The sequence below is a fragment of the Vanellus vanellus genome (genome assembly GCF_965231255.1).
Source record: "Vanellus vanellus genome assembly, chromosome: 2".
In the NCBI taxonomy this organism is placed as follows: domain Eukaryota; kingdom Metazoa; phylum Chordata; class Aves; order Charadriiformes; family Charadriidae; genus Vanellus; species Vanellus vanellus.
Genome location: NC_138906.1, coordinates 1,348,157 through 1,375,174, shown reverse-complemented (window position 1 = coordinate 1,375,174; position 27,018 = coordinate 1,348,157). Strand labels below are relative to the sequence as shown.

General features: G+C 48.4%; 1 protein-coding gene across 1 annotated transcript in view; it reads right to left on the bottom strand.

Annotated features, from left to right (window-relative positions):
• Positions 1 to 27,018, bottom strand: part of SCAP (SREBF chaperone) — a 70,142-nt gene that overhangs the window by 1,836 nt on the left and 41,288 nt on the right. Inside the window, exons 6-22 of the mRNA XM_082479169.1 lie at positions 25,379 to 25,484; positions 24,272 to 24,444; positions 23,439 to 23,565; positions 19,107 to 19,240; positions 18,103 to 18,197; positions 13,507 to 13,605; positions 12,862 to 13,080; positions 11,451 to 11,884; positions 10,567 to 10,761; positions 9,448 to 9,649; positions 8,013 to 8,128; positions 7,297 to 7,867; positions 4,752 to 4,837; positions 4,147 to 4,229; positions 3,038 to 3,204; positions 1,268 to 1,348; positions 188 to 394 (exon numbers count right to left, since the gene is read on the bottom strand). Coding sequence (XP_082335295.1) covers positions 188 to 394; positions 1,268 to 1,348; positions 3,038 to 3,204; positions 4,147 to 4,229; positions 4,752 to 4,837; positions 7,297 to 7,867; positions 8,013 to 8,128; positions 9,448 to 9,649; positions 10,567 to 10,761; positions 11,451 to 11,884; positions 12,862 to 13,080; positions 13,507 to 13,605; positions 18,103 to 18,197; positions 19,107 to 19,240; positions 23,439 to 23,565; positions 24,272 to 24,444; positions 25,379 to 25,484 — 3,095 coding nt within the window. The remainder of the gene's footprint in view (positions 1 to 187; positions 395 to 1,267; positions 1,349 to 3,037; positions 3,205 to 4,146; positions 4,230 to 4,751; positions 4,838 to 7,296; positions 7,868 to 8,012; positions 8,129 to 9,447; positions 9,650 to 10,566; positions 10,762 to 11,450; positions 11,885 to 12,861; positions 13,081 to 13,506; positions 13,606 to 18,102; positions 18,198 to 19,106; positions 19,241 to 23,438; positions 23,566 to 24,271; positions 24,445 to 25,378; positions 25,485 to 27,018) is intronic.

The window sequence follows — 27,018 nt, the reverse complement described above, 5'->3', positions numbered from 1 at the left end:
TGGGCCAAGCAAAAGAATCGGTCTTTTCTGAGCTCTTGCATGTTAAATTTACAAACAGGGGAGCTTTTCCCAAAGCAAGCTCCCGTCAGACTACAAGCCCAGCGGAGGTGGGCTGCGGGGTTTGGTGGGGGCCAGAAAAGCACAGGAGCACCCTTAACCTTTCTGTGGCTATGCCCCAGCTACCAACCTGCTGGATAGAATAGAGCTTGATCCCCGAGCTGCGGTCCCAGATGCTGATCACATCGTCCAAGCCGCTGCTGATGACGCAGGACGTTGTGCAGGTGAGGGACGTAACGTCCCCTCGGTGGGCGTACATGTGGCTGACCTTGCTCCCCGTCAGCACATCCCAAAGGCAGATGGCACCATCCTGCCCTCCACTCGCTAGCACCATCGTCTGCAAGGACACGGGCAGAACCAGGTCAGGAACCTCAGCGCGTGGCGGACAGTGCCCTTTCCATCACACCCCGGGGCTTCGCAGTGCCACCGACACGGGAAGCCGCTGAGCACACAGGCCAGTTCCATAGGCAAACATGTCCAGTGCTCCGGGCACGCTCCCAGGCTGCAGGAGGTCACAGGAACGAGGGACAGAAAGCTGAACAGCCATCTTGGTGGCTTCCCTGCCTGTGTACATGTGTTTGAGCAGGCTGGAGGTAACAAAACCCCAGCCCAGCAGCTCTCCCAGCTGCAGAGAATCTTAAATTAATTTAACAGAGCTGTAAAGTGCTCAGGTGTGGCCCTCTTTCTTTCCTGGTACACAAAGCCTCGGTGGAGGCTCACGGCACAGCAGGACCCTGTCCCTAGCCTCACTCTACTCTCCAGCCCCAGCAGTGCAGCATCAGCTGAGCCTACACTGCCTCTCATGGGAGACAGACGGTCTCTTGGGAGGGGGGACACCCACGGCACAGGGAATGTTTCAGCCCCTGCTCCCGGCTCTGCCTTTGGAGCTGCGTTCAGAACAGCTGACCCGGCAGCACAGGTACAGCCGGAATGAGGCTTTCCTGCTGCAAACAGGGTAAGAAGACAAACCACCTCCAAGGAAAGGGATTGCTGCACTCGCAGGGGGCTGGAGAGGAACTAATGGTTGAGCTTGTACAGCACACGGGGAGCACACCATCACAGCGGCCAGCGAACCCTCTGCGTCCTCAGAGAAGTGCACATCAACTTCTCTGCATGTACATCAGAAAAGGGTCCCAGCTCTGGCAGAACCCGTGGCTCAGCGGCCATACTTGAGGATGTTCTTTGAGGTGCGGACTCAGCGGCACCTTACCTGGTCGATGTACACAGCTGTGATCGCTCCCGAGTGACCCTGCAGCGTGAACAGACAGCACGAGTCTTCTAGCCGGAACACCTGCAGGGCAGAGGAGGCAGATGTGACCATCCGTGGGCCAGCCGTGCTGCAGGACAATACCACCTGAGCCTTAGCACTCTTGCTAACGAAGCAACGGATGTCACTTTATCTTCCTTGCTGCCATCCCCCTCTCACAGCAGAGTCGGAGTCTGTCAGCGATTCAGGACAGTGAGGTCAGGGGATGCTGCTGTCAAGGTCAGGGGATGCTGCTGTCAAGGGCAGGGGAAGAGGGTGATGCCTGTAGGGCAGTGACAGAGCAGGGAAGCAACGCGCATGGCTGAAGTGGACAGCTGCCACTGGAAGGGACGAAGAGAAGACAGGAGACACCCGAGAAGCCAAACCCTGTTGATGGTTACCCAGCCCTAAGGCAAGAGGATCACAGAATCCCAGACTGGTCAGGGTTGGAAGGGCCCTCTGGAGCTCCCCCAGTCCCACCCCCCGCCAGAGCAGGGGCACCTCCAGCAGTGGCACAGGACACGTCCAGGCAGGTTTGGAATGGCTCCAGAGTGGGAGACTCCCCCACCTCTCTGGGCAGCTGTGCCAGTGCTCTGCCGCCCACACAGCAAAGAAGTTCCTCCTCATGTTAAGATGGAACTTCCTATGGTCAAGTTTGTGCCCGTTCCCTCTTGTCCTGCCACTGGGCACCACTGGAAAAAGACTGTTCCCATCCCCCGGCACCCTCCCTTTAAGGAGTTATGAGCATTGAGAAGATCCCCCTTCAGTCTTCTCCAGACTGAACAGCCCCACGTCCCTCAGCCTTTCCTCATCAGAGAGATGCTCCAGTCCCCTCATCATCTCTGTAGCCCTTTGCTGGACCCTCTCCAGCAGTTCCCTGTCCTTCTTGACCCGGGGAGCCCAGAACTGGACACAGTACTCCAGATACGGCCTCCCCAGGGCAGAGCAGAGGGGGAGGATGACCTCCCTCCACCTGCTGGCCACACTCTTCTTGACGCCCCCCAGGATGCCACTGGATGCTCATGGGCATCCTGTTGTCCACCAGGACTCCCAGGTCCCTTTGCACAGAGCTGCTCTCCAGCAGGTCAGCCCCCAACCTGTACTGGTGCATGGGGTTATTCCTCCCCAGGTGCAGTACCCTACACTTGCCCTTGATGAATTTCCTGAGGTTCCTCTCTGCCCAACTCTCCAGCCTGTCCAGGTCACACTGTATGGCGGCACAGCATTCCGGCATTTCAGCCACCCCTCCCAGTTTTGTGTCATCAGCAAACTTGCTGAGGGTACACTCTATCCCTTCATCCAGGTCATTGATGAATATATTGAACAGGACTGGACCCAGTACTGACCCCTGAGGGACACCACTTGTTAACGAACTCCAACCAGACTCTGCGCCACTAACCACAACCCTCTGAGTTCTATCTGTCAGCCAGGATCTCATGCTCTGCTTGGGAAGACAGCTTACACAGGGCTCTGTCCTGACTCCACCAAGGGGCCACATCCAGACAGACGAACAGAACATGGGGAGCTTCAGGAACTCACTGGACCAGACTCCAACCACACCACCCCGAACACTCACCCACCTCTGTGCACATACACACGTCAACTGTGCCCTCTGCCCACGTACGAGACAAGCTGACGTCCCACAACGTTGTCCCACAATAGGACGGACAAGCACCTGCACCCCAGCAGGCACAGGGCAGCAGCAGCCCCGCACTGCAGCCGAGGAAGCCTTACTCTCAGAGTGTGGTCCTGGCTCCCAGTGACCAGCCGTCCAGCCGCAGCCTTCAGCGCCGTGATGGGCTTCTGGTGGGCACAGGACACGGTGTGGGTGAGCTGACACATGATGATATCACTGCTGCTGAACACTGGGGAGGATGGGATGCTGCTTCTGCTGGGAGCTCCTGTGGTGAGACATGCAGGTTAAGTCCTCGCTGCAGCAGACACAGCCTTACGCTCCTCATGTCACCCAGAAATGGTGTGGTATCAAGGACACCTGGGTGCTGAACTTTAAGGAATCTGAGCCTGGTCCTCCAAAAAGCTGAATACTCGGCACTCTGGCTGACACCAACAGAAGCTACAGCTGCTTGGTGCCCATGAAAAACTGGAGTGAGGATCTCCAACAGGCTCCTCAGCAGCAGAACTCCCCTCTGCACCAAGTCTTCTGCGACACCAGGATCCCCAAAGCCCAAGAGCACTGCCGTTATCAGCATTGTCAGAGAGGCAGAAGAGACTCTGCACTCTATGGGGAAGTGTCATTTCCACAGCCAGTCCTTTCCTGCAGACCCTGCTCCGCTTCCAGCTCTACAGCTTGCAGATCCCAGGGCATCCCCCAGGAATGCAGCCATCCTCCTGGAGTAAGGCCAGAGCTGCTCTCCCCTCCAGGCCACTCCAGAACCAAAGGAGCCGCTGCACTGCAAACCAGTTACCACCACGGACTAGTTTTGTGTGTGTGGTGGTTGTGCCGAGGCCCCAGGCTGTATCGTGGTTGTGTGGGGCTACGTGGTGTGCAAAGGAGTGAGAACAGACTTTGCTGAAGGAGAAAATAAGTGAGAAGCGGGAGAAGAAAGAGGTACAGGGCAGAGCTGACCCTGGAACACATGCCTCAGCCTTCAGACCGATGCGCTGGAGAAAACCAGCACTCGAGATGCTCTCCCTGCATAGAGAACTCCCAAAGTATTCCTCACCTCTCCACAGCACCTGGTTCTGCATCCTGCAGCACAGGGAGTTATTAAGACAGTTTATGAAGTGGGTGTGAGGAAGAGTCAGCTGCCAGGAGGGAAGGGAGGGGGAAAAGGCTCAGTGGAGCTCAAAGTGGTGCACAGCATGCTTGGACGCCTTCTCACCTCGGAACTGCAGGTGGTTCAAGGACGTGTGTGTCTCTAGCGAAAAGAAATCTAAAGAGCCATTCAGCCGGGCCGCGACAATCCTGAGGGAGAAACACAGGCGCATAAGGAGAGGCCTTTCCCCGCTCTCACAAGGCGAGGAGCCCTGAGACCAGACACCTTCCAAGGCAGAGCACAAACCAACCAGGCTCCCCCTGTGAGGAGGCATTCCTGACGGCAAGGAAGAGGGCTCGGAAATTATATTAAGCTCAGACCACAGAATAAACTGGCCAATGGCAATGCCCCTTGAGTAACGGCACACAGAAACCAGTGACCCAAAGGCCCCGTCTCCCAGCCCAGAATTATTCTGGACATTCAGCTACTAGAAAGACTGACTATCTGTATGAAGAAGAAGCAGCTGCTGGAACGGACCTGGACCTGGGAAACCTTGTTCCACCATGCCTGGCTGGAGAGGTGGACGTGTGGGAAGGAAAAGACTTCCCAGCTGAGCCTCTGCCATCTGGAGCTGTTTGACCTCCACAGCAGAAGGGTCAGGACTGGGGTCCCGGCTTATACCATGTGTTCTCCTCCCCTCAAAGGAGACCACTGAGGACAAACGCAATTACCTGTTGTTCACGAAGACGAGCGCTGTGATGCCAGATTGACCTTCATCATTACTGCTACGGAGGGTCCCCTCGATAGCATCCCAAACCTGGAAGAAGAAGGGGTTAATGCCATGATCCTGACCAGGAGACCATCGTACACTGCAGCGTTGTGATCCACGTACCAGCTAACCTGTGCTGTGCCACATGCACACCCCGTCCCCTTTCGCTGTCTGATCTTAATGAAGGAGCTTGGAAGCAGCTCCCACTTGGCATTAGTGATTACACCACCTGCATGTCCTTGTATCTATCTTAAAGTGAAGCAGCAAGTTCTCAAGTGAACACCCTTTTGTTTGACAGCAGAAATGATGAACAGAACTCTTTTCTTTGAAGAAAAACCTTCATCTATGACATAGACAGTGGGATCGAGCGCAACCTCAGCAAGTTTGCACATGACATCAAGCTGAGTGGTGTGGTTGACATACCTGAGGGACAGGATGCCATCCAGAGGGACCTGGACAGGCTGGAGGGGTAAGTCAGTGTGAACCTCATGAGGTTCAACAAGGCCAAGCGCACAGTCCTGCACCTGGGTTGGGGCAACCCCCGCTGTCCATCCAGGCTGGGGATGGAGGGATGGAGAGCAGCCCTGCCAAGAAGGACGTGGAGGTGCTGGGGGGGGAAAAGCTAGCCATGAGCCAGCAACATGCGCTGACAGCCCAGTGAGCCCCGGCATCCCGGGCTGCATCCCTCGCAGCGTGGCCAGCAGGGCGAGGGGGGAATTGTGCCCCTCTGCTGTGCTCTGCTGTGGGGAGACCCCCCCGCAGTGCTGCCTCCAGCTCAGGGGCCTCAGCGCAGGAGAGACATGGAGCTGGTGGAGCGGGGCCAGGGGAGGCCCCGGAGATGCTGCGAGGGCTGGAGCCCCTCTGCTGGGAGGACAGGCTGGGAGAGTTGGGGCGGGTTCAGCCTGGAGAAGAGAAGGCTCCGCGGAGACCTCCGAGCCCCTTCCAGTGCCTAAAGAGGCTCCAGGAGAGCTGGGGAGGGACTCTGGATGAGGGAGGGGAGCGATGGGATGAGGGGGAATGGTTTGACACTGAAAGAGGGGAGATTTAGATGAGATATTAGGAAGAAATTCTTGGCTGTGCGGGTGGTGAGCCCCTGGCGCAGGTTGCCCCGAGAAGCTGTGGCTGCCCCATGCCTGGAGGTGGTCAAGGCCAGGTTGGATGGGGCTTGGAGCAACCTGGGCTGGTGGGAGGTGTCCCTGCCCAGGGCAGGGGGTGGGACTGGATGGCCTTTAAAGGTCCTTTCCCACCCAAACTATTCTATGATTCTGTGGAAATCCCCTCAGAGATCTAAGGACTACCGTGCCAGCTGACATCTCCAGAGACATAATCCACACAGTGTGCAAGCTCTGCTCTGACCAACACTGCACAACGTGGGGCTTCCTGCAATGGGAGGGATGTAAGATCACACTATCCTCTTTTTCCTTCTAGCATTACTGCCAATAAATGGTATTTTAATCAATACTTCAAAATCTGTGTGCCTTTATTACTGGGATCACAACGAACGCTAGCCCTGGTGCACTACAGGCTCCCTGGGGCAGCACGGGCTCCTGCTGCACGCCCCCCGTTTGCAGCTCTTCACTCCCAGCCAGCCCCACACCTGCCCTGTTCTGAGCATGAAGTGCTCTGGATTTTGAAGCAATATTGTGACGTGGACTGGAAACAAGATACAACAGTAAAATTCATTCAATGTCTCAAGGCAGCTGCTTGGGAGAAGTTATCTGAGCTCAAAACCATATTTAAAGGACAAAGAGAAGCATCGGAGTGCCCTGGCTGCGGCTTTGTTGGGAAGAGTGAGAGCTGCTCACATGCAGCACAGGCAGAACAGGTCAAAAATCATTAAAAATTTTATTTCAAAATGTGTTTGTTTTAAAAAAAAAAAAACTGTATTTATTTTGAAGGAAAAATTCTACCTGAATTTCCAGAAGGGAAATGAAAATTAAACTTATCTGGAAAGTTTCTCATTGGAGGAGATTTACATTTCAGCTTAAAATTTACTTCAACACCTTCATCACTCTGATAGAATTCCTACTCATTTTACTTCATTTCATGACTGACCAGCAACATTACTTAATGACATGGCAATCTTTAAGTTTCTTCAGTCTTAAAGAGCTGCTATTATTTAGCACTAATTGAAGATTTTTTTTCCTTACACTAAGAACCTCCTTTGAAATGAAACATTTCAACACTCAAGAACCAGAAAAGAAGATAAGCAAAGTGTTGATCAACCAAGAAGCTGTTTCGAATACTTTAAAAAATGATGGTAGGTCGTAACAGACACTTTACCGTAACTCCTGTTCTGTTCTAAAACCAAATTAAGCTGAAACACTGAGATTTTCAGTGCAGAAGAGGAATTTCTGCCCTGGGGCCTGTCCTAACCTGCACCCCCAGGGGCTGTGTGCCTGGTGCTGGTGGTTCTGGTACAGGCAGCAGCACCAGCTCCGCACAAAGCCACCGCGGCAGCGGCAGCTAACCCAGTGCCTGGGCTGGCAGCGAGCCTTGCTCCTCACCTCCAGCTTCCCGTTACTCCGACCAGCCACAATCAAGTTTCCTTGCAGGTCCAGGCTCCAGACAGAGCTCTCAAAGTCTCCTCCCCAGGAAGGAAGCGGTGACGATTTGTCAAATCCCGTAAAAGACTCATCCCCCAGGCTCCTTCTGCGGCTGCTGCAGCCTCCCTCCTCGGTCCCGCAGCCCAGGGAGCGGGAACTGCCGCTCCCCACGCAGAAGCCAGCCTGTCCATGCGGGGCTGAGAGGCCAGTGAAGTTCATGCAATTGGAGGTGCCGTGTTCTTCATACACTTTACCAACCAGGCTGCTGAAGTCATACCCGGTCTCCTTCTGGCGACTGCCCACAGCACGGAGCCGCGTCTCTGACTCGGCCACCTTCACCTGCTCAGAGAAGTTTGTGTCAATGAGAGATGTGAGGTCCGGCTGGTCGCAGAAAAGAGGAGGTTGGGGAGGGCTGAGCATCCTCTTGAGCTGGTGACTGTTCTCAAAGGAGTCATCCAGACCATTCTTGCCATCTGGACTATGATCCCAGCTTTCCTGGTAATCAAAAATGCCACTGCTGTCTCTTCGCAACCTGAAACACAGTAATAAAAGGTCAGTCTTCCCACCTCTACGGTCGGAGGTTCTGATTTCTAACAGATGGGTTTGCACCAGCTGCTGAGCAGGGGTTATGGAAGGACCTGCCCGCAGTTGAACGACTTGGTACAGACACCACTTACCTCGGTTTGGGAATAACGGTGAGGCAGTCGCCAGTCTGAGCATCCCACACACGGATCTGGCCCACCAGGCAGCAGCTGACAAGCAGCATCCCATCACTAGCCAGACATTCGATGTCCTGGGAAGGAAGAACAAGCACAGCTGAGCACATAGCAGCACCGAGGCCTCTGGACCCTGACAATCACCTTGCGTGTGGCTGAGGAACCATACAGATGATAAAACTACATCAAAACTACATGGCTGGCTTAACAACCTAGGGATACTCCGAGAACATGAGTATATCTTTGCCCAGAGTCCTCACTGTGCACTACACTGCTGCAAATCAAACAGATTCCATCTGTTTTCCCTTTCCCTGACAAAGTATGGCTCAAAGAGATGGTAGGATCAGGAACAGAGGTGCAGCTTCTCTGGAAGACACGGCACAGCATTTCAAACTCCAACACCCAAGTGCTTTGTTTCATGTCAGAATAGGAAGAAACATCTTTCCCCTCAAGAAAAATGAGTAAGCTGAGCAGCAGCACACTTCCATGCAAACCCATGGATGCTTTTAGCACTGGAAATAACATTTAACAGCTCAAACCTATGCACTAACTTTTGTGAAGCAGGGAAAAAAGGATCCAGTCAGCATTAATTATCAGGAATCTAGAGCTACCCCAGCAAAAAAGGCTGGATCAGCCCAGCCAATAAAAGCCAACAGTTGGCTACACAGAGAAGGTAGTAACAGCAATTGCAAAAACCTCAGAGCAAGTCCCAGGAACAAATGGAAAAGTCCTGCAGGAAACTTCATGCTACAATACCCTAATATATATATAGGTGGGTGCAGCATAGGGCTACCAAGATGATTAGAGGACTGGAACACCTCTCATGAAGAAAGACTGAGGGAATTGGGTCTCTTTAGTCTGGAAAAAAGACGGTTGAGGGGGGACCTGATCCATGCTTATAAATACTTAAAGGGTGGGTGCCAGGAGGATGGGGCCAGGCTCTTTTCGATGGTGCCCAGTGACAGGACAAGAGGTAACGGGCACAAACTTGAGTATAGGAAGTTCCACCTAAACACGAGGAGGAACTTCTTTACCTTGAGGGTGGTAGAGCACTGGAACAGGCTGCCCACGGAGGTGGTGGAGTCTCCATCTCTGGGGACATTCAAAACCCGCCTGGACGCGTTCCTGTGCAACCTGCTCTAAGGTGTCCCTGCTCTGGCAGGGGGGTTGGACTAGATGATCTCCAGAGGTCCCTTCCAACCCTATGATTCTATGATTATATATATATATACAATTTGCCCCAGCTGTTAGCCTCCACAGCTGCATTACGCTAAGGCTGCATAGCCGGTCTGTCCTTTGCGAGGGCTGTTACTGACATAAAACAGAGAAAATGAAAGATGTGTGGCGCAAGTCAGTAAAATGCCATTCTTGTAAGGATTGCACCTGTCCAACCTACCATGAGGTGACCCCTGAGAACCAAGGGGACGATCTCAGTCTCCGGTGGGGAGTAGCCATAATCATCACAGGGCAGGTCCCCCCTCTTCCTCCTGCTGTGCGAGAGCCCGTTCTGCCCATAGTTCTTGGGGCAGAACACCCTGTACAGGCAGAAGAGCAGGAGGACCAGGATAATGCCTGAGGCCAGACCCAGAGCAGCCACCCTGGTGGGAGAGACAAACAGAAAGACAAAAAGAAGGTGAGAAAAAAGAAAAGATCCAGTTACTAGTCCATGAACAGAGTTTGAAAAATACTGTGAAAGTATTACACATGTTGCTGGTCTAAATTTTTCAGCCGAGCAAAATTTCCAATAAGCTATAGTGATTTCTGGAAATTAAAGGATTTTTATAATGGGAAATATCCATTTCAACAAGATTTTCAGACTTTTCAGTAAGAAAAGTACTTTGCAATCAAGGCAGTAAGAAAAACACTAGATGTGGATAAGAATAATATAAAGTGCGCCCAACAGAGCCAAAGAAGAATTGCAGATTCAGAGGACAAGCTGGGAGCCTGACCTCCCTGCTTGCATGAGCGCTTCATCTAACACCCAATATAGCATTATTGAAGCACAGCATTTATTCCCAAAGATGAACTCCTATGCCTGTTACCCAGCAATAAACCCCATAACGCATCATGTGTGGTGCTAGGAGTAACAGTTTGAGCATCACCAAGCCATCCAATTAAAATACATCACAGCGTAATCTTCAAAATGCAGGGCTAATTGCACAACAGTTACTAGATTATAGCGAACACTTGCACGTATATCAAGTTTGTACGCCATTTGTCCATAGTCATCAATATATATTGACAAGCAGCTGCCACCAGAGCAATGGCTGCCCAACAGCCTGGGCTGCACACACCATCTCCTGCCAGGGAACTCAGAAAAACAGGGGCAGGAGAGATTAATGCTGCGCTAGCTGAGCTACAGTGTCCTGAGCGTTATGGGATTTCGCACTGAAGCTTTACAAATATTTTTGTTCTCCTTTTTCCCTCCAGGAGAAGAACCAAACAGCCAAAGAGCAACCCGAGTCTCCAAGGGAGTTAAGGCATGGCCAGATGGCTCCATCAAGGACTCTTTTACTTGTAAAGGGTGACATCCTGGTGTCCTTGCAGCTTGGATGAGGCTTGGTCAGGCTGAGCTTCAGCATCCAGCTTCCCACTGCTTGAAGATAAGAAGGGGTGGTAGCGGTTAGCCTCCTGGGGATGCCGCACTTCTAAGGCCTCTTGCGGGTTCAGATACAGCGTGACAGGGATTGCTGGAAGGATGCTGATGTATCTGAAGGAATGGGAAGATGAGGACAGCTTAGGAACAACAAACACAAAGACACAAAAACCTTAATAGGTTGCCCAGCCCATCTTCTCACTAGCAGCCAAGGTAGGTCTCAGGATGTACTTGGAGTCCTGTTGTTTCAGGTATTCTAAGCTAAAGACCTCCCTTGAAATATTTTTCTATGAAGATATTTCCCAGGTTTTAACCTTTACTCTGTGGATGAAGCTAAGAGCCAACAGTGGAATGAACTACTGATGAGATCACATGGATCACACAGATTTAAGTAAGGATATAATGATCTGGTCCACTTCACTGTACACTGCATGCCAGAAGATCTCAACAAGAAGTTTCTTCAGCTCATCTGCCTCTATTCCTCACAGGTAATCATGTATTTTACAAAATTCTAAACGTCACCTCCAGGGTGAAGGAAGACAACAAGCAAGTAATATACCCAAGGGCACAGGAGAGAAACACAACCCTTATTCTCAGACAAACAGTCCTGGAGAGTTTGGTACCTCTGCACGACACAGGAGGGCCTGTTTAATAGTCTCCTCCTGAAGACACATTTGGAGCAAGCTGTATGGAACACAAATTATCTAACTCCGAATGACAAAGGACAAAAGAAAGAAAAATGCTCGGAGTCAATTCCACAGGGAAATTAAAGTGCCTGTGGCACTCAACGCCAACCAACTTGCCTTTTGGCCAGAGTGATATTGTAGTAGCTGAAAAGGGATGGCCAGTGTCTGAAGGAGAGCTTCCTCCAAATCTCCTCATCCTCCACTCCCCAGGTAACCTCTGCTTCAGTTCCGAGCTCCGTCTGTCCATTCCCTTTACCCTCTGGTCCATGGGCCCAAGTGTGCTGGTTTGGCTCCAGCCTGCTCAGGGACTCCAGCCCTGACTTCTGCTCACGCTGCTGCGTCTGGTTTTCTGACAGCTGTATAGGGTCCGATGGGAAGACTGAGAGATCAATCTTGGGGTCCCCAGCAGGTAGGACCCCTCCAGGAACAGGCATAGGAGGGAGACCTGCTTCACCCAAAGGACTTTGTTCGGTGACCTGTGAAGTGAGGTAGGTGCGGAGACCAGCAGGATCTGTGTAAACCAGGATTCCAATCCAGATCACCGTCCCAGCCTACACAGGATGAGCAAAGAGACAAGCTTGTTTAGCATACAGACTTCACACTTCAGGTCCAACACTTCTTCAGCTGTCTGAACTGATCAGCAACAGCCCCACCAAGGGTATGCCCTGCACTCATTTACGGTCTTACTCCCGGCAGACACTTATCCTCTAAGAGGATTGGGAGAGGTTGCAGAGTACACAAAAATACTGAGTGCTACTTTTCTGTGAGCCATCCAACTACCTGATGGTGGGAACCCCACTTCTCCCACACAAATGCACAGCAGGGAAGAGACTCCTTGCTGGCGGCTGGGACCAGCACGTCTGCCACCCTCAAACAGGGCTGGAAAGGCTGAATTCGGGGTTCTGGTTCATGACTTCTGCAAGACCTACTGCAGCAGCCACAGTTCACAGACTGATGTACTAATTTAACTTAAACTGCCATCAACATTAGTTGACAGTAACAGATTGGGCTGTGGTTTGTAGAGCCGAGGAACACAATGTTCCTCTGCTTCCATTAGAGACATCCAGAACAGAGATGGGGAGGACAAGCAGAGGCAGGAACTGGTGTAACCGCTGCAGTTACACATGCAAAAGGAAAAGCCTTAGCCTTTCATGTAGCAAAATACCTCCATGTCTTTAGTCCTTATTATCTGCAGGAACAAAACATGATTTCTGCTCTGTAAAATTCTTCTCTCTCCACTCATACAGTCCTTGAAAATCTGCCTTTATAAGGCAGACTTTTGTCTCAAAGCAAGTATCAGAAAATTACCCACTACCACCCAAACATCAGATCCCTGGAGCTAATGTATGCAGAGGGATGTTCTTAGGGAAGTATTTCTTGAACTGTATTTACCACGGGACAGCATAAGTCTTGCACGGCAACAAGGATGCATAAAAATCTTGGGCTTTTTTCCCCCCACAGAAGCCAATTTGGGCTGGTTACTGTCCAGCAGCAAGGGGCACCAGGTAACAAACACCACATGGCATACCATGATGAGTCTCTGGGCCAGCCGGGTCCTGGCAAAGAAGTAAATCACCCGCAGCCTCTTTGGCAGGCGCAGATTCCTGAAAGACGATGGCTGCAGGGTGATGGTGTGGGGGGTGGCAGGTCGCATAGCTGGCTGGCGTTCGTAGCGCTGAGAGCGGCTGACGGGCTTCGCTGGGGGCATGCAGGCTTCTGCTGGCAACCGTTTGTTCAGATCAGCGAGCTGCCAAGAGAAAAGCAAACATGTGAGAGCCGTGGTGATGCGGTCCCTCGAGAGAAATGTGCACAGAGTCAGCTGTCTTTGATACATGCCCATGTTTGAGTTTCCACCTTCACCCTTAAGTCAATCTGTCCCAGCACACACTCTCTTCTTCGCCCAGCCATCGTCACCTGTTTTTGACCGTGTCTCCTTCCAGCCCATTTACCCCAAATCTGCATGTTTATACACCTGAGGGTGTCTTGCTCCCTCAAGCATCCTGTCCTCAATCCCCGCGTATGTGTAACCAAGCAAGTACTGCCCCAGAACTTTTACAGCTTGGCCTGTTCTGTTTAGAGAGTGAAAATCACAGGCTGTGCTTCCTTTAATCCTTCCACAACAGCAGAGAAGGAAAACTGAAGGCAAACCCCCATGTTCTTGGCCCTGCCTTACCTCCATACGGCGAATGTCAATGGACAGGACCGTAGTGAAGAAAAACATCTGCAGGAAGAAGTCAGACACCAGGCCGACCACAGCGAAGAGGCAGAACTCCTACAGACAGGACACATCGATTAGCTATGGCAGCTGAGGAGACAACTGCGTTTATTTCAGCTTCAGAAAAGGAAACTCGGCAAACTTTTGCCCAGAGCACAGGCCTGAGTCTATTTTACTGATAAATCCTATTATCAATATTTTGTAATAGTTGAGTTCAGTGCTAAAAAAGTCCACGAGAAACTCAAGAGCATGTTTATTCATGTTCGCATTCTTTGTTCTTCTTAGCCATAAAACATCAAAGCACCATAGGAAAAAACAGCAGAGGATGTTTTCGCAGTTCACAAAGCCGTGGCAGGGTGCAGCCTGAGCTCTCAGCCTCCTGCCCATGAGGTCAAATCACAGAGCCAAACAGCCTCCAACAGTGACAGTTTCCTGCATATTCCCAATAAAGCTCAGCCCTGATTTAAAATTCCTCCAGGAACACAGGTTGCTCAGGAACTGGATCAATCGCTCTCCACTGTACATCTGTGTACTCATTTCTAGCCATTCTCCAGGACCCCAGCTAAACCATTTCTGCTTAAATCATACTTTTGGCTGATGTATATTTTATGGGTAAATTTCGTTCCTGTGCCACTGGAAGAAAAGTCCCATACACACTCTCAGAGGTCTCTAAACAAATATACGGGAAACAAAGTTTGCAAAAGCCGGCGTTTCCTAAACTTCCTGTAATGCTCCACTTTCCCCAGCAGGTGCCATTGCAGAAAAAAGGATTAAGAGATTCTGCCCAGCAGCAGAAATGCAATTAACTCCCAGATAGATCATCCCTACAAAACAAATGCACACTCCCCATTAGTGCGAAGTGCCATCCACTCTCCCCAACTACATTCAAAACTTCAAAGCAACATAGAATTAAAATATTTTTGAGAGGAGTCTTGTTTCCCTTGGAGGTATAAATTTCTGTCAGGACCTGTCACGACCCAAAAAGGACCTAGTAAACATGGAGAGATCAAGAAAGCTGAACGTGAGCAGGAGTAAAAACCTTAGGCTAAACAACAGATTAAAGACTCTGGCCCTCACTTGCAGAACAGAGCTGGTGAACACCCGCTGCCATTCACTGCCTGCTGGTGTGGTGGCATGCTCACTACCTGCAGACCAAGCCAGGACACATCCATCTAAGGGGAAGGAGAGAGGCCATAGAGATTAATTTCTTTTGTCCTCCTCCTCCTTCCTGTGTCTGCCCCAGTTTCTTGCCTAAGGCTGGAGACGAATATCAGCACAGTGACACGAAAAGAGATAGCGTGAAAGGCTATCCAAAACTTCTAAACAAACCTCGAAGCCTCCCCATCCTGTCCAAACTGTTCTCGAAACATAAAGCAGTCAACTGCTTGTTATTTAGAAATCAGTGTGATATGAAATGAGATAACCCACCAGGCCAGCTGCCCCTCCCCAAACCTCCCAGTGACACCAGCACAAGGAAGCAGGTTCTGATCAGCTTTTGCTCTTCAGCCCCTTCCCCACCGTCCAACAGGAGATTTTGGAAGCAGAGGGATGAAAACACAGCACAGGTTCCTCTCTCAAGGAGAAAACCAGAAGGAAAGCAACATCCATCTGGATTTCACCCAGACCTCAGCAAACACAGGCTCCACAAACGGCAGGCTCTGCATAAAGAGATATTAATTCTGTTAATACCTCCACTTACTCCACTTAGGATTAGAGCCATCTGAAGCTGCTAGCCCTGGAGACCTAAAATCGTCTTATACCTGGGATACTGCAAACCCTTTGGCAAACCCCGAAGTGATTTCTGTGGGTGCAGGATTGGGCTATCGGTGTGTGAACTTCAGTACAAGGTAGTGGGTAAGAGATGAAAAACACAGGATGAGTGCTCAGCACACAACCCTGCAGCATCTCAGGACCATGCTGTACCAAGAAAGCAGGGGTCTGTACCCACCTGCATCGCAAGGCAAGAGGATTTCATTGCTGCTCACAATTATGAGGGATTTAAAGTGGATGCACAATTCGCATCCGAAGACAAACTATTTTAGGACAAGGAGAGCCACAGAAAACATAGAAAATACCCCTCTGCTAAATGAGTTGCACTGCCAAGGACTGAAAAATATGACAAGACCCATTACAGGTCTGGGGGCAGGTGAGAGCCTTCAGCAAAGAAACGCCTCTCTCTTCTGCTATTCCTTATACCAGACGGTGCCTGAACTGAACAGTGCCTGCATTGCTCCCTCTGACAGCCTAGGGCAAAGGTCCCTGCCAGATTTACGCAGCCTGGCTCTCTTTCTGCCAGATTCCTTGGACTCTGCAACGCAAGTACAGCACGTTATCTGTAGTGTCCTTCACTCTCAGGGATGAAGATAAGGGGCATACACCAGCCTCCAGCAGAGCAGCTGTCAGTCTTTAACAGACAGCATCCCTGTGAGATCCTTCCTCTGGAGAAAGCAAGCATCCAAGGAAAGGCAGGATCACACAAAGAGGAGAGAGTGGATGCCACCACACGCGTCAAAAAGCTGTAATAAACAGGAGCACTTTAACATGGGGGTGGCAGCATGGTGTCATTTTTCCTCATGGCTCTACTGACACTCTTATATGGCTCTGCCCCGTCCTTTTTATCACACTCCTTATTATGTGTAATCAGCACACCCTGCAAGCTCCTCTACAGCAGAGTGTAACAAGAAAGTGAACCGTCCCAGCGGTATCCACACGACAGGGCTGCTGGCACTACGCTCGCTTCACAGATACTGTCAAGCTTCACTTTCTGAGGTCAAGCAGGGCAGCAATGAAGCAGAGGCCAAAAGGTGCTACTATACCATATTAATGAGCCCAATTTAGGCCCAAAGGATGGATCATGCCAGCACTTGAGCTGAGCAGTCTCTGCAATCAGCTTCAAATAAAAAAAATTAGGCCACAACAGGTGGTTGGCTGTAGCCTGGGGAATTCTACTGTAGCTCCTCTCTTGCTGTCCTCTTGGATACTGAGAGAGAAGCTCAGGAACCGGGAAGTTCAGCCTGTAATGCTCCAGTCCAACCTGAATGCTTAATCTTGTTAGATTATAATGTGCTTTAATCTGCAGCCTGTACTGGTGAGTCCCCGATGTTCAAGCAAGGATACATGCAACCCACCCCTCCTCATGCAGGTCATGCATCGCCAGCGAGCACCTAGCAAGGGCCCAGAGCAGCCTCCAACTCTGTAGATGGTGGGCTGCTCCTGCCTTCGCCTGCTGACTGCGCCTGCTAGAAATTTCCGGAGACAACAGGCTGACACCTTCCTGAAGTCTGGCTGCAGAGGTGCTACACAATTGGCAATGAGGATTTGTCTAGGCAGTACTTCTGTTCATGTAGCTCACCAGGAACAAGCCCTGCTCGGTTAAGGATCAGAAATCAAATGGTGTCAGCTTCCCGAGACAACTCAGCAAGCACAGTCCTGAAAAGGAGACTGTGCAGCAGAGAAAGTAACACACTGCGAGGCAGAAGATGCTATTTTCAGTGCTACACAGACCCAACAGCATGACCCCTGACAGATCATTCTACTTCGAGCTTTCAGTTTACCCACCCATGAAACAGAGGCAGTGATATCTGTGGTTGTAAAAACCTACAGATTCATCAGTCTGGTGAAAGACTTAAACAGACTGTCCACCCTAATTCTCAGAGCAGATACTCTGCACTCAGGACTTTTTTTTTTTTTTTCTTCCATCCATTTGTAGAGTGGATTAGCCAGTTCACAAAAAGGCCCTTTCAGGTTGCAATAAAGGCATGCCCACAGCAAAGGCACCGGGCAGTGCTAAGTTCTGTGCTAGGAAGCTCATTTCCACAAACACAAGGATCACAGACAGACGGTTGGGAGGGAAACGAGCCCCTGCTCCAGCTCCTCCCAGGGCTGTGCAGCAAAGTGATCAGCCCCATGGTCCGGGGGTGATAGCCATCATGATGAGAGAGGCTCTCCAAATCCAGTGTCCCACAGGAGCCCGTGTGTCTGTGGTTCCAGTTGCTGGCACAAGCAGGCTCTAAGCACCAGCAACTGGAACAGGGACCAAGGAGCACAGGAGCCCACGTGTCTGGGTCACCAGCAACCGGAGCAAGTCAGAGCATGCGTGTCAGCGTGTGATCACTAGCAAGTATTAAGCCAGGCAGCTGGGGAGCAGGGTGAGAGGCTGGGGGTGCAGGTGTGTGCGTGTGTCCCTGAGCGAGAGAGCTGGAGGAGCAGGTTACCAGATGGACCAGGGGCTCCAGACCAACTGCCAGAGGAACTGTGAGGCGACTGAGAGACCCACTTGCACACGTGTGTTTGTGTGAGGCAACTGGGGAGAGGAAGGATCCAGGGCCAACTACTGGGTGAACTGAATGTGTAAGCCCAGCTACTCAAAAGTTGCCGATGGGGGACACTAGGGAGCCAGGGGCAGCTGCTGGACAGAAGACTAGCTTCTGGAGGGATCCACTTTGTATAGATGTATGTATTTCCCACTAAGAGACTTAATCCAATCAGCCAGAGAGGGGAGCAGAATACTGCCCACTGCATTCCCTCAAACTCAGACTGGTCAGCCATACTTACCTGGATGGCCGGGACAAGGGTGAAATACCCGATCAAGATGATCCCAAGCTCCGTCGCCATGTTCTTCATAATCGACCAGCTCTCATTGCTCAAGCCTGGAGACAGAATATGCAAAGACAGGTAAAAGGAGACTGGTCACTAGTGGACTGACACGAATATAGCAAAACCGAACCGGATTTCCCTTCTTTAAAATTAGGTGTCTATAGACAACAGGCAACGAAGGCACTTTCAGGCTAAAATCCATATGACCTATTTTGAATATCTAAGTCAAAGAATTGGACTCCCAATGTCTTTATTAGTGGGATTATCATGAACTAAAAAGGGAGCTGAGGATGACTCTCTCAGCTCACAAAACTGTCATGATTTAAGCAGTCAGAAGGCACTGCACAGGGCAATACAGGGATTCAGACGTGTAAAGGACCATTGAGTTTTTGAGTCCTGTTTTCAACCTAGGATAAAAAACACTTGTATTTTTAAAACTAGGTAGATTCTTCTGGGCATCACTCCAGAACCTCTCTTCCCTGATGTCTAGAAATATTTTTTAAGCTTGTAAACTAGATTTAACCATGGTTTGAGCATACTCAAACCCTTATGCAGGTACAGAGTGTACCTATAATAGAGAAGATAATTTTGTCACAGACTCAGCAGAACTTTCTATGACCTGTGGACTGTACTTATGATATTAATGACAGGAGAGGACAATGTGCTAAATATCTATAACAGGAGATACAGCTCTCACTTACTAATAATTTTTTAAACTTGTTTAGCCAATGCTTCAGACCACAATCTTAATAAGCAGTGCCCACAATTACAGGCTTACATTAGTTCTTGGAATTATCAAAAACAGTACAAAAAGTCTATTAGAATACAATTCCCAATTCACATTCAACACACACAGTCCTTGTTTCCTTCGCAGACCAGAATTAAGATCATTCTCCATCTCCCAGTCCTTGGGTTACCCTAGTTTTCTCTCTCTGGACATTTTTCCAGAGCAGGCTGCATACCTTGGGCAATGCGTAGCTTCACTTCCAGGTCAACAGGCGTAGAGACAACTGACTTGGTGAGGACCAACACATTCTCCAGGCCAATGACTACAACCAAGTATGGAAATATCTCTCTAGAGGAAACAGAACCACAACTGAGAATGAAAACCTTGGTGAAAAAGAAGGGCAAAATGCAAGTTAAGCAGCAAACACACATCCTAGCATCATGGCCAGGAAACACTACCCAGTGCTCTCAGCCAAAGCCCTTCTCGTACAATATTACTCTCTGATGAGGTAAGGGTTCTGTATTTCATCTGCTTTGGACAGATACTAACATTTTTGCAAAGCTGCATGATTTTCTGGAAAATAGCCATTGTAGGCCACCGCTAAATTAGTCTTAATGCTTCCTAGGGTTGGGACAGTGCCCCTCAAAGAGTCTCTCCAGCATCTAGTAAAAAGAGGTGCAAATCAAAAAGATGGACTTTGAACAACAATACAATAGACTCAGTAATAATTAGTCAGCGAGACGCATTACAAGAGGGTAGGGAATACGTCCCACCATCAACAGTGAAAATCCTGATAAATCACAGCTAAGCATTACATTAAACAAAACTTTTTAAAAAAATTCTCAAGTGAAGAGCATGGAGTCAGGAAAACACACTGAAATGGATTTGCCCTTCAGAATATACGCACACAGAAGAGTAAGACTACCCAAGGTCACCACCACGACTATTCGATTCTTCTCACCACTAAATTTTTTTCTCTTTTGAACTACTTGCAGCCAGATCAGAGAAGAAAAAGCTGTTCCGTGTCAGAACACAGCAGATAGTAAATATCTTCATTTCCCTCCAGCTAAACTTAAGCAAAAATACTGAAGCTTTCATCGTGGAGGGTAATGGATTTGTGCTGCGCTGGTACGTATGGATCCAAAAGGAGAATGTGCGTGCGTGCAGGCACACACACCCCTTGGCAAATCACTAACGGCCAAGACAGGTAAATAACAGGGTTTCAGAAGAACACCTCCTGCTTTCTGCCAGTGCCTGCCATAACCCCCCAAGGACCATCTTCCCAAACGTTCCTTTCAACTGCCTATGGCCATCTGACATGGGCTTCAACAACATTTGCACACATATAGCTGTCAGCAGCCTGTACCTTACAAGCTGAGCTAGGGAAAAACACCTGTCTGGAATCACTGCTAACTCAGCTATTTCATTCCGATTGATTCCTTGAACAAACGGCAAGCTGAAAGAGCAAGAGCTCCACTGAAAGCAAGATTACAAAAAAAACCCACAAACCAACAAACAAACTCCATGCACCCATCTCGAGGTATCCTAACCAAATTTTAGCTCTAACAATTGTGCAACACGTTGATCCCCTCACCTCCTGTCCAAAAGCTGCACAAGCAGTGAATTTCCGTAGTGAGGGAAAAAAATACAAATATATATAAGCCTCTCATGGGCAACTTCCTGTTAATGTCAAAGAATCCAAAATCTGGAAAGTTCAACTCAGTCCTGCCTTTATCTAAAGCATTTTCAGTTCATAACCTGTGTCTCTCCTCTGAGCAGTACAGCAGGACAGGAGACAGATGTGAGAAAAAGCTCTTTGTAATCCCCAGGGACGGAAATCTCTAAATAAATAGGATGCAACAAATAGGAGAGAGAGCTCTGCTGCCCGGCACGGCACAGCACCCTTCTGCAGAGCATGTTATCTGCAAAGGTATGCTCTTGCACAGTCCTGCAAGATACGCAGGGGGTCTAGCACCATTTCCAGATAAGCTGCAGTAAGCCTTCAAGAAGGCAGTACAAATACGGAGAAGGAAATTCCTAAGTCTCTCATCCTACTTAAACCATAGCTTCTACTGCAGAAGATAATTAACTAATAGTCCCAGGTTATAAGTTTCCTTGAAGTGTCAGCAGTTTTCATGTTAAATGACCAGCAGTTTAAAAGCAATGAGACATTAGGTTTTCTTGAAGAGTAACGCGTCTTTGTACGGGACAAACACAAGCTGTTCACGCCCTGCAACTCCAAAACCTAAGGTCATTTGTCTCCACTCAGAGGGAAGCAGATGGCAAGAGATCCTCGTTATATTTTCCGCCATACAGTGCCAAGCACTGAGAAAGAGCTTCCAAGAGGAAGAGGAAGAACAAGGGGAGATGCCGTATCGTGCCCATCTACTGAAACATTTACACTTCACTTACCGCTTTGATGCCAGAAGGTGCTGCATCGTAGCATGATACGGCACCCCAGAGGGTCAGCAGAAACACTACTGTTAACCCATAAAGAAACTTCTCTGACTCCATATATACTTGTGAACAGAGACAACGTCTGCTTTATCCAAAATGTTTAGAGGATGGAAGAATTTATATCACTAGATTCTCTTATCTAAAATGCAAATGTTCACATCTGAGCTAGTTGGTTTAGGCCTTTTTTTATAGGCAACAAGGAGCAGTAGTTCATCATTTCTGATTGTGATTCCTCTAACCTAGTTGAGATGCCAGCGTGTGGGTTGGCGGCTTGTGCTCCAGACTCATCTAGAGACTCTCCCAATCCACCAGCTCGCAGGAATCCCACGTCCAGTGAACTCCAGGCATTCTCCTCAACTTCACTGTTTACTCTTTCTTAAATCCTGCATAGAACACATCAACCTATCTTCACTTAGTTTTCTTTTCCATAAAATATGACTGATACCTACCTCACCCATACTTACTTTACTTCATTCTAAAAGATGATTGATAATGACTAAGGTCCGGTTTATATATCATAGCTGTAGCAAGCAAACACTGATCTCTAAGCAACAAGCTATATTTTAATACCTTACAAAAACCAGTGAGCGAAAAAGGCTTATCATAAATACAGATACCATTAAAAACAAGCACACCCACATCTGGAAGGCTCTGCTGTAAACAAAACAGATAAAAAAGGCTGAAAGTCAGATCAAAGTTTAACCCTAAGCTGGCCAACTCCTAGCATGTTGCCACTGGTATCTGACACACCAAGAACACTCTGTCCCCACTCAGGCATCAGGCAACCAGAGGGAAAGTGTTCTGCCAGACCCTGGGGAATCAGGAAAAGGTCATTCACCAAAACTAAAAAAAAACTCAATGTCATCAGAGCCCATCACCACAGAAACCAAGGGTCTTCCATCTAATTAGACATTATTTATAAAATACTACAAGAATTAAGTTTCAACCCAAATCATTTTAAGGCAAAAAACATTTTGCTGGAAAACTATTTTTAGAAATAAGGACTAAATTAACTCCTTCTACCCTGTAGGAGGAATAACTAGATTAGTTTAGCCCTTCTGTGTGACAACAGTAAGGGTGATAGTATGCAAAGGCCTCAGACATTGCACTAACCAAAATTGTTTCCCTGGATTTCCCCCATGGATCTGCATCCAAAAATTGCCTTTCTTCTTGCATTAAAATGATAAATTCCCAGTGAATCCTATCTGGTTTGTTTGAGTAGCTCACAGAATAATGTGGTCTCGATCCATAATTAGGCACCACAGCAGTAAAAACATAAACAACAAATACTTCCATTTCTGAAGTCAATTATTCATAGCTCTTTCAGGCTTCTAGGAGAGGAATTCCTCCATGTAGGTCTGGCTCCTGGTAAACTATCTATTTGAGACTATTGAAGAGTCTCCCTCAAGGTGAGACTTTTCATTGCTCCTGCAGTGTACAGCTGTGAGGAGGAGATGGAAAAAAAAAAAAAGATGGATTTTTCCTTAACTAATTAGAAAAGGGATCTGAAAAATCAAAAGAAAGATTCTGAACTGAACTTTAATTAATGAGAAACGAACACTGTGTAGAACTCAGGTAGGTGAGGTGCCAGTTAGAGCTTTCTCAAAGGTTTTCAGCTTGACACAAATATGGTAGTAACCACATCAAAAGTCCCAAACGCTAACTCTAACAGGCACAGGAGCCCCAGTTAAAAGAAGAGTGGACAACTATTAGTGGTGGGTGGAAAGTCACCCAGGAAAGTCACTACAGGAGGAAGGTATGCGAGAGCCTATTTAGCTGCTAGGAAATCAAGTTACGAATAAGACATTGTCCCAACAAATCTTTCTGCTTTAGACAGAAAGAGCCAACTGCTAAGCAATAAGGCATCTCCAGGAAGACTGGGATGCAGTTCGTGCCATTTGCTGGCCAGCAGAGGAACACACAGCCCTTCAGTCCAGAAGGAGATCTGATCACAATTTCGCACAGCAGTGTGTAAAATAATATCACGTAAGCTTGTTTGAAAAATACTAGATCTTACAGACTAAGCTTCTAACAGCTGTTTTCAAATGATTTCAACTCCATCTTTATTTTCAACCCTTCTTTATGCAGAGGTTTGGTGCTGGAAACATACCCTCCATTAAGAGTAGGTGTCAAACCAAATAGCGTGCACAGCCCAACGGACATGAGCAGAGAGCTGAGCACCGTCACAACCGCTGCCAGTGCCAGGCCCCATTTCGATTTCACCATGTCGATCTTCCCTGAAAAACAGAATGCTAAGTCTCAGTTACCAAGCAAAAGAAAATGACATATAGATAAAAAAAACAAGAAGGGATCTTCATCCTGACTTATTTCAGCAGGTAGCTCAATACCCTGCAACCCAGAAGTAACGGCAGTTCAGTCTCAGTGTCTGAAATGCAGCTCCCAGACCCTCCCAGTACGTAAGAGGTACCGTAACAAGGGTGGGACAGAGGATAATGCATGCCTTGAGCTCAAGCTAGTTCCAGTACAGCACTGTTGAGGCCTGAAAAAAGGAACTTAAATGTGGCTAGTAAGGTAGAAAACCTCCAGCTCAGAACATGTATTTGATCTATCAGACAATGAGTTAGTCTTTCTACACTAGAAAAAAATGTCATTACCATAGCATTTAAAGCTGCCTAAGACAGAAAACACCTCGGAAGACATCACAAGGAGTAACACCACCCTGGCTAAGAGGGACAAAAGAGCAGTAATCAGATAAACAGGACTACTAATTCTCTACATGACAGTTCAGGGTAAAATTCAGTTCAACACCACATTTCCTGCTGAAGCAGGAGGGAACTGCAGTGCTACGGACAGGAGTCTCTCTTATCTCCAGCCAGGGAAAGGGCACCACACCACTGATCCCTTACATATATTCAGCTGGCAGGTGTATAGGTGGCTTATCAGCTTGCTCTCCCCTCAAGGCTCTCCACCCCACAAACCTACGTGTGGAGAAGTAGATGTAAGCGAAGAGTATAATGTAGGTGGTGACGAGGGGGATCAGCTCAGCAATGCCAATCTCTTCCTTGAAGTGGACATGAACGATGTTCTCCTCTCGCAGCGTGCAGTTAGGGCTGGGATGCAGCAGCTTGAGGCGAGAGCGGAGGCTGCTGAGGAACCTGAGATGAAAAGCAAGCAGGAGGATGTCACTGTACCCAACAACCAGCACACAATTCCAAGGAGGAGCTCAGTGGGTACTGATCAAGTAGGAAGAAGCTCAGCAGGTTCACACAGACTTAGAAAGCACAGCTCTCTCTAGGCCTGACTGCTAAGTCTGTTCCACTTTTGTCACATCTGTACTGTGGCAATCTTACAGCCCTTGATTTCTACGAAGATTCAAAGATAACTGTGAAGACTCAGCAAAACTATTTAAAGCAAAGGCTCATCATCCAAAATCTTGGCCCTGGGGAACAGAACACGCTGTAGTTTCAAACATTGCCTGTATTTTACATAACTACAGCTAATGAAAGGTGCTACACGACAGTCCTTGAGGGTGAAGGGTTCTTGCATGGGCGGCAGCAGAGCAAATTTCAACTACTGTGCTGCCAATTCCGTCTCAGGCATTCCTTAGGGAATTCTGTGCAGCACTGAGCAGAGCATTTAGTCCTCAGATCCACTCAATTCCAGCCAGCTTTGCCAACACTGCCAAAGGGGTTTCACAGTTGGTACCAGTTGAATTAGCGCTTATTGGAAAGCAAACCACTCTATGTACGAGGAACTGGGTCAAAACAGACCTACTGGGTCTTGGCTTCAACAATGACAGCTCTGACATTCATCATCAGAGGAACTCCCACTGGCAGCTTTGGGTATTATAGATACTTTTTTGAAAGAGAAACCGAGAACTGATAGTATTTTACTTCCTTAAAACACAGCAAGTTTTCTCCCAAAAAACAGCACCCTGTTTGCTCCATGTTCAGAAGATCTAAAATACTCTAAAACACAAGAAAATGGAGATTAAAGAAAAACATAACCATAATCAGAGTAAACAGCAAACTTGCCAAGAATTGAAGAAGGGATCCCTAACATAGAAATAGCACAGGTAAAGCTCCTTACCTGGAATCATATCGCTGGAGACCCAGTGTGACAGTGTACGATACCACGCGCTTCCTATTATAGAGGTTCACCCCACTGTACTTCCCAGGGAGTCCAAACAACAGATCTGCAAAAACACAGCATGAACCAAACATTAGGATAACAACAAAATAAAACAAAAAAGATGGGATACAAGAGGTGTTCATTGTGAAGAATGCTGAATGAGAACTACTGTTCTTATACGAAGCACTTTCTCGGTGCTCTGGTGTAACATTATCAATGCCTATAAATATCTGATGCAGGGGAATAAAGAAGATGCAGTGTCTCTTCTCCGTGGTGCCCAGTGACAGCACAAGAGGCAATGGGCACAAATTAAAACACGGGAAATTCCCTTTAAACACAAGAAAAACCTCCCTGGGGGGGAAGTTGTCTGTCCTCATCTTCTTCGCTGACCAGGCAGTCTGTAGCAGGCAAGGTCTGCCCTCTAATCCTAACCCATAAGCTCTCAACTAGCTCATCACCCCTTCCGAAGCAAAGCTCCATGCGTTGCCGCTGCTCTCACGCAAAGGACAACCCTTCGCCCTCCCAGTCTGTCCTTCTGAAGAGCCCGTGTCTGCCCACAGCAGTGCTCCAGTATTGCTAGCTACCCCACGCCATCTCTGTGAGCTGGAGGAGGCTGCCTCCTCCAACTGCGCATATCTCCAATTCCTCCTGTTTGCTCTCCATGCTCCGTGCGTTAGTGTTATAGGTACATCAAGTGGGCACCCAATTTGTCCTTCAACAGAGGAGACAGGGATTATCCTTAAGGATGTAGCCAAATAAATCCTTGGACACTTGTTTCTGTGCATGTCAGCATGTGATTTGAACCAGAGGTTCCAGGAAGACTTTGCATTGCAAAGGACTATTTAATGTCTCTTCTGTTAATCTTGTGCACTAAAAGGCAGACTTAAAAAAATTATGCATCATGATGAACACTACCACTGTTCTCAGGAATTCACAGGATATTGTGGACCTCTATCTTGTTTGCTAATGACTGGTCAAAGAGAGGCTCCATGTGCCCCAAACCACAGCATGCACACATTCTGGATGCTCACAAAATAACCACTAAACCAAACTTACTTTAGGGTTACAAACCCCCTTTTCAGACAGGACTTCCTGACACCTACAAAGTTTCTTTAAAAACAAAGGAACAGCATTTCCTCTGACCTTATGGAAACACTAAACAACACGATCCCAGACATGGTCAGAGGTGTTTTTTTTATTTAAGAGAGAAAAATACTTTTATGATGTCCAGTGTCAACTCAGGGTACCAGCAAGAAATAATCAGTGAACACACAAGAGGGAGCAGGGTGAATGTTCATTTATCTGTGACAATGAGACAGTCTTTGAGTAAGACAGACAATAGCATGAGGGGAAAGATAGGTTAGCGCATACATAGAGTAAGAGGAACAAAAAAACTTGGACAAGTTACCTGCTATTTTTACAGCTATAGAAAGGAGTCTGACTGAGTGGAATTATTCACTTTCCACAAAAACAGACCTGAGTTGAAATACAGATATGAAATGAGAGATGACATATATTTGGTAGCTTCATTTCAGATGCTGCAAGTAACAAAATGCCACCCAATTTGCTAATATTGGCAATCTAGATGTTGGAGATAC